Below are 7,240 nucleotides of genomic sequence, written 5' to 3'. Positions count from 1 at the left end.
TATCGGTACTTCGTTCAGTTACGTATTGCTTGAATGATAGAATGACAATGCATGCAGTACTGGGGTTGCTTCGCCAGGGGAGTGGGGGCCAGTGGCACCGTGGAGAAGTGCCACTAGTCCCAGACTCCGAGTCCCCCTGTGGAGACCCAGGTTTCCATCTGCAGCCTGGGGAGACCCACCCTCCTGATGCCGCACACTCAGGCCTAGAGCGAGTCAGGGGCCCCCTGCTCCCACACTCAGACCCTTGCATGGCCCCCCTCCTTGACTTCCTGTGCAGCCCTTTCCTTATGATGGCCTCAGTTTCTAATCCAAAAATGAGATGAAGATTAGGAAATGTTGAAAATTTGGAATTGTGTGGCCTCTGCTCTTCCTGTGGGCTGGCCGCCCCCAGCCACTCCCAAGACCTGTGGACAACTTTGGGGCCAGGCCAGGACATGGAGGCTGCTTTTGTTTTGTTTTAAGACAAGGTCTCACCCTGTCATCCAGGCTGGAATACAGTGGCAAGATCGTGGCTCACTGTAGCCTCAACCTCCTGGAATCGAGCGATCCTCTTGCCTCCGCCTCCCAAGTAGCTGGGACCACAGCCATGGGCGATCACACCTGGCTTTTTTTTTTTTTGGTAGAGATGGGGGCCTCACTTTGCTGCCTAGGCTGGTCTAGAATTCCTGGCTTCCGTTGATCCACCCTCCTCAGCCTTCCAAAGTGCTGAGATTACAGGCGTGAGCCACCTTGCCCAGCCTGAGGATGGTTTTCAAGCTGTCATCATCCATAGCCTCAAAGGGCCTTCGTCCTTCTCCATTGGCATGTGGAATATCATTTGCTTAAGCAGCCACCCTGGGCTGGCCCTGGGTGAAGACCCGAAACCCACCCCTTTTTGGCCCTCAAGGTTTCACTGCCTCAACCGTTCTGACTCCCTCTGGGATCTTCTTACCTTCCTGGCTGGCTGGACACTGAGGACGGATGGATAAGGTTTCTGCTCCTCACAGAGGGCGGTGGGGACAGGAAACGGAAGAATAGGCGATTAGGGGCTGGAAGGGATTGGAGATCAGGGTGAGAAAAACTGGGGTGGGGAGTTGGATTGCGGGTAAATAAGTAATGGGGACTAGAAATTGGGTATGGCTGGCCCAGAGGCAGCAAGGTGGTTAGGGTGAGAGCAGGAACTGGCGAGAATGGCTGGGATGAGCTGGAGGGGTCCCTGGGGGTTGGGGTGGAAGCAGAGAACAGGGAGGAGTTTGAGGGGAAGCCCCCATCCTGCCCCCTGGGCTGGGCACTCTGCCTCAGCCTGAACCATGCCCTCGGATGGGACCCCACCTTCTGGCCCCAGACCTGTCACCCATCTCTCCTTTGCTCTTGGAACAGCATGAAGAAGGTCAAACAAAGTCACTCTGAGTTGAGATGTCTGTTGCTTCCATTAGATTAAATGAGAAAATTAAATGGGCTGGGCCAGGTACTTTTCCTGCAACCATCACTATAGCCAGGGGCAGGCACAATGACTGGCAGCCCCTTCTAGAATCAAGTGGGTAAGATTTGCAGAGTCAAACCATAATGGTCTTAGACATTGACATTGGGTCTTCAGACTTTGTTATTGATACCTCCTAAATATTTATAAAGAAATAGGTGCTATCCATTAAAAAACCTGAATAATATTTTCTTTAACAGTCAAAACTTTAATTTTTTTTTTTTTAAACGGGGTTTCACCCCATTGCCCAAGCTGGAGTGCAATGGTGCTATCTTAGCTCACTGCAACTTCTGTCTCCCAGGTTCAAATGATTCTCCTGCCTCAGCTTCCTGAGTAGCTGGGACACAGGCGCCACCGCACCTGACTAATTTTTGTATTTTTTATAGAGACGGGGTTTTGCCATGTTGCCCAGGCTGATCTGGGACTCCTGAGCTCAAGTGGTCTTCCTGCCTCAGCCTCTGAAAGTGCTGGGATTACAGGCATGAACGTTGTTTGCACTTGGGCCCACTTCTTGAATTCTTCTTGCCATTTCTTGAATTGTATTTCCAAAGTCTTTTTCTGGTTAGTTATCGGACACAATTTGATGCTCAGTTAAAATAAGTGAGGCCTCCTAACACTCAGCAGTGGAGCTGAAACCTGTTCACATACAAGTCATCACATAGGACCTCCTGCCCTTCAGCTAGAGGCAGTGAGGCTACCTGACACAAAGGTAAAAAAAATCTCCTGACACTCAGATGGAGGAAATAAAGTGTCTTGACCAGGTAGGGCATATAGGAGACAGAAGGTTTCACGACTCTCAGGTAAGGGAGATGAGACCTCCGGACAACCAGGAAGAGGTGAGAATACCTGCAGACCTCAAGAGGTTGAGACAAGAACTTTGGACACCCAGAATAGAGGAGATCTCATGATACTCTGGCAGAGGAGATGAAAGTTCCATGCCACTTAGACAGGGATATGAGACTATATTCAAGTGAGAGGTGGGCTGCCCTGGCACCCAGATAAGAACAATGGGGTCTCAACCTCCAGTATGCCAGTAAAGACTTCAGAATATTCATAGAGGTAAAATACAACCTCTGGACATTCAGCTAGAAGATGTAAGACCTCTTGATTTTCAGGTAGAGAAAATGCGACAAGGTGACACTTGGGTGGTGTAGATGAGAATTCTTAACCTGTAGGTGGAGGCAATGCGGACCTCTGGCATTGAAGTGGAAAAACAGAGTTGTTGCTTTCAAGGAAGGAGGTGATCACTCCCTGATACTAGGTGATATATATGAGACCTACTGAACATTCATTTGAGGATGTCGTAAGTATGACGTTCAGTTAGAGAAAATAGAAAAATCAAGATCATCTGATAATCTGAAAACTCAACACAGGAAGAGGAGATGAGATGTCCTGACACTCAGGTTGGAGACATGGGACCTTCTGACACCCACTTAGGTGACGTGGAACCTATTGACCCTCAGGCTGGTTGAGATCCTACATTCAGGTGGAAGAGGTAAAACTGCCTTCAGGCAGGTAGGAGTATGACCTCCTGACACTTGCAGGAGATGGAAAAGGTTTTAACATTCAGGCATTTGCAATAGGCTTTTGTCACACTCTGGTAGGTGAGATGCTAGTTCCTGACAATCAGATGGGAAAAATGATGCTTCATGATATTCAGGTAGCTGTGACGAAAACTCTTGACATTCAAGGATAGGAGAAAACAAAACACCTTGCTCCACCTCAGTCACAGAAAGGCAATCTGGAGACACTCAGGATGATAGGAGACCTTATGATATTCAGCAATGGACAAGAAGGTGGGCTTTGCAGTTGTAAATTAGGGAAATTCAAAATGGCTCTTGGAAAAGTGTGTTGATAGCATGCACTTGGAAGAGGAAAAGAAATTTTCCCCAACAGCAATGAAGGATCAATTAATCTGCTGACCCCGACTCCTCTGATCCACAAACATGCTGCACTGTCTCATCACTGAAGGTCTGAGCCGCTCCTCAGTCTGTGAGTCTGCAGTGGTTACAGCATACCTGAGAGGCAGACCCCGAACCTGCACAAAGCCAGAGCCTTGGGTGATGTGGGGACCTCACAAGAGTAACTGGGAATGGAGACCCTGGCCTTGGGACAGAGGGAATGAGGCTGCACGGGAGTCCGCCATCATCCTGGTGCAGGGGGAGCCTATGCAGGAAGGCAGGACGTCTCTTCGGCACAAACCAGTTAAGGCGAAGGGCTCTTACCTGGCTCGACTGCTGGGGGTGGGGTGGGAGGTCACCCCTGCTGAGTGGCCAGGCAGCCACGGAGCTTTGTGAGGTCACTAGGCTCTCAGGTCAGGCAGCGCCCGGAGTATGGTTGAGATGCTACCAACTGCCATTCTGCTGGTCTTGGCAGTGTCCGTGGCTGCTAAAGATAACGGCACGTGTGAGTAAGTGTCAGGGCACCTTGGTGGGGGAAGGATCTTCTGAGGAGCAGGTCCCACCCTGACTCCCTCTGTCCAGGGCTAGGGAAAAGGAGACTGGGCTTGGGCCTTAGCAGTCCCTGGGTCTCATAGCTCCTGTGACCCACATCCCTAACCTGGACCCCCCTGCTCCCACAATCAGCAGCCTGGAGCCCCCAGACCCTCAGCTTTCATGGTTTCCTCCAGAGATGGACCCCTCAGCACCTCGGGGTCCTTGTGCCTCTCCCACTCCCCATGACCCACTATTTCATTCCCCCATTCCCAACCCATTCTGCTGCTTAGAGATATCATCCCTTCCATTCTCCTCACTCCATTCCTCCCAAGCTATCATTGCTTCCCTGTGTCCTGATTCCCAAACCTCCCTCCCAGACCTCCCTTTCTCAGTGTACCCCTACACCTGTGGGCCACAGTATCTGCCCCTGGCTACTATCCCTCTTCCCATCACTGTCAGCCCAGTTCTGCAGCCCCAGGACCTCCTTCGTCACCTGACTCTTCCCTGAGTCTCCGAGCCAGGATTGGTTATAGAGACCTCAGGCCATTACACCCCTCTATCCCCAGGTCCCACATCCCCACCTCTACCCTTCTGTTCTGCCCAGGGACGGGCCATCCCTCAGGGCCCATACAGCCTGTCCTGGCTTCCTGCGGCCTCCTCTTTCTCCATCTGTGACTGCGCCCACAAGACGGGAGAAGTCGTGGCCCCAGAACCATTTCCTAGACCCTGCGGGTCCTACATAGCCCAGGCTGCCCCTGCTTTCCCAGAAGCCGGAAGCTCTTCCCGCCTTCCCAACCCCATGTCCCTGCTTCCCCTCAGTTGTGGAGTTACAAGGACAGGCTGTGCTCATGCTAGGTTTGACTGTGTCCTGGTCTCTCCCCAGTGGCCCCTGTGGGTTACGGTTCAGGCAGAACCCACAAGGTGGTGTCCGCATTGTTGGCGGGAAGGCTGCACAGCATGGGGCCTGGCCCTGGATGGTCAGCCTCCAGATCTTCACGTACGGCAGTCACAGGTACCACGCATGTGGAGGCAGCTTGCTGAATTCGCGATGGGTGCTCACGGCTGCTCACTGCTTCGTTGGCAAAAAGTACGTGTAGGGATGCACAGAGGGAGGTCTTCAGAACGGCTCTTCTCAGAGAGGGGTGCTCCCCAGGGACGCTGTGCAGAGTCTCCCTGGGGCTCTGGGTCAAGTGGCTGCCAGACTCTGGGGGCTGGTCCAGACCTTTGCTAGGGGAAGGCCCTGAGGGTCACTGTCACCAGGCTTTGTCCAACCAGTTGTGACCTGGCTTACCTTTGTGCCCACAGTAAAGTGTATGACTGGAGACTGGTTTTCGGAGCAAAGGAAATTACATACGGGAACAATAAACCAGTAAAGGCACCTCTGCAAGAGAGATATGTGGAGAAAATCATCATTCACGAAAAATACAACTCTGCAACAGAGGGAAACGACATTGCCCTCGTGAAGATCACCCCTCCCATTTCGTGTGGGCGTTTCGTTGGGCCGGGCTGCCTGCCCCACTTTAAGGCAGGCCTCCCCAGAGGCCCCCAGATCTGCTGGGTGGCTGGCTGGGGATATATAGAAGAGAAAGGTGAGTATGGGAGCACCTCCAAGAGGGGACGCTGCTGGCCATTCTCCTGGTGGTCTTTGAGGTGCAGTGGTCACTTGTTGACACCCAGCCGAGCAACTTTCATCCTCCTCACGGCGCTATATGTAGATACATCACTGTGGCCTTCCATAGTCCCCTGTGCCAGGTCACACGATGGGTGACTTGTCTTGCTTTCTACAGGAGGACTGATGGCAGGTGCAGGCAGAACTGCAGCATTGCTTAGAATGGGCTTGAGGCTGTGTCTGTATTTGGCACCCGGGGCCCAAGCTGCTGGACCCTGGAAACAAGGAGCAACCCTGAAACAGCCTTTGGAGAAGAGCTCCAGATAAGGTTATGTGGCTGTATGAGAGCGCCTTCCACTCTCTGGGCCTCGGTTTCCTCATCTGGAAATGGAAGGGCTGGATCAGATGTCTCCAAACTGAACGTTTCCTGACACCTGTGATTCCAGGGCCCAGCCTTCCTGCTTCCAGGCTGTCTTTGTCACCATCAGCAGCCGCCTCTGGGGCAGTCATAGCACCAAATGTACCCTCTCCATCCGAGTTACTTGACGTTTGCTCTGTAGACTGGGAAGGGGACAGGTGGTCGGTGTGGCTTTCTGTGGGTCATAGGCATTCCTCTATTTCAGGCTTCCTGGAGTGTCCACCAGGTACCTCTCCATTCAAGATGGGTGTAGCTGCCGCTCTAGACCTCTGTCTGTAACCAAGCTGTCTCTCTTTCCCCTGGCTCCCAGAAGATCTCTTGTCCATCCAACACTACCTAACACACTTGACACCAGATGAGTTCTAGGAGAGTAGGGGGAATTTCTTCCATACCAGACCAGGCTCATGGAGGGCCCCAGGTGTGACCTAGAACAAATTGTCATTACTGACTCCGTGGTCAGAGAAGTCCCAGACACCTCTCCCCACGTTCTCAGGCACACTAGAGATACTGTTTATCCCAGAAGCAACAGGTTACCCCATTAAATCGCAGCAGTGGGTGGCAAGGTTTTGCCAGCAGGACAAGACTCAGTAGGACTTGATCTCTGCATGTGACCTATGCTTCCAGTTTTCCATAAGTGGTGAGTCCTTATCCAGTCACAGTAGAGATGTGAAGATGTGACTGAAATTAACTTAGCTCTCCATCTCTTTTTTTCCTTGATAATGGATAATGAGGCTTCTTAATTCAAGGCAATTCAGTCATTTGAGTTTAAAACGCAGCCTTTTTTGGGTAACAACAAAAAATCAATAATTTGAGGATTCTTCCTTTAACTCTTATTTCCTTCTCTGAGGAGGTGGTCTAAGTTTCTGACAGGTTTGTCACCTCTCCTGTCCCTCAGGGAAGGGAGTCTCATCCCAGCTGTCCTTGTTCTCACTGGCCTTGCTTGACACATGGCCATCCCCTCTGGCCTGGAGGGACAGCCTCTCTTCCAGCTGCCGATACCCATGGCTCTGCCCTGGCCTCTGTGCAGCCCCCTCACCTGCCATGCTCTGTCCCCTGTCTGTCGATGTCCACAGCTCTTGGGGGTCCCTGTGGTCCTGGGAGGCTGAACTCAGGGTCCCCACTGCCAGTCATTGCTGTCCTATTCTATTACTCAGAAGGATTGTAGTCTCCTAGCTACATCTTGGATGCCATGCAAAACCTTTTTTGTTCTGGAATTCCCATAAACCTAATAGGATAGCTCTGTTTCTGGTTTTTTTTTTTTTTTTTCATTTTTGCAAACACATTCTCTACCCATAAGCCCAAGTCTTAAAGAAATCCCC

The 7,240-nt window shown here is 51.7% G+C and overlaps 1 protein-coding gene across 1 annotated transcript; it reads left to right on the top strand.

The window, feature by feature from the left end:
• Positions 1–3,753: 3,753 nt before the first annotated feature.
• LOC101010633 (acrosin) lies at positions 3,754–5,862 on the top strand. The gene is made up of 3 exons (XM_031656125.1): positions 3,754–3,869; positions 4,778–4,981; positions 5,200–5,862. The coding sequence occupies exons 1-3, from the start codon at positions 3,793–3,795 to the stop codon at positions 5,660–5,662; spliced, it is 744 nt and encodes a 247-aa protein (XP_031511985.1). The 5' UTR covers positions 3,754–3,792; the 3' UTR covers positions 5,663–5,862.
• Positions 5,863–7,240: the final 1,378 nt, after the last annotated feature.

Source organism: Papio anubis, chromosome 16 (genome assembly GCF_008728515.1).
Source record: "Papio anubis isolate 15944 chromosome 16, Panubis1.0, whole genome shotgun sequence".
In the NCBI taxonomy this organism is placed as follows: Eukaryota; Metazoa; Chordata; class Mammalia; order Primates; family Cercopithecidae; genus Papio; species Papio anubis.
The sequence above is the reverse complement of the archived record's forward strand: the minus strand, read 5'-3'. Positions and strand labels throughout refer to the sequence as shown.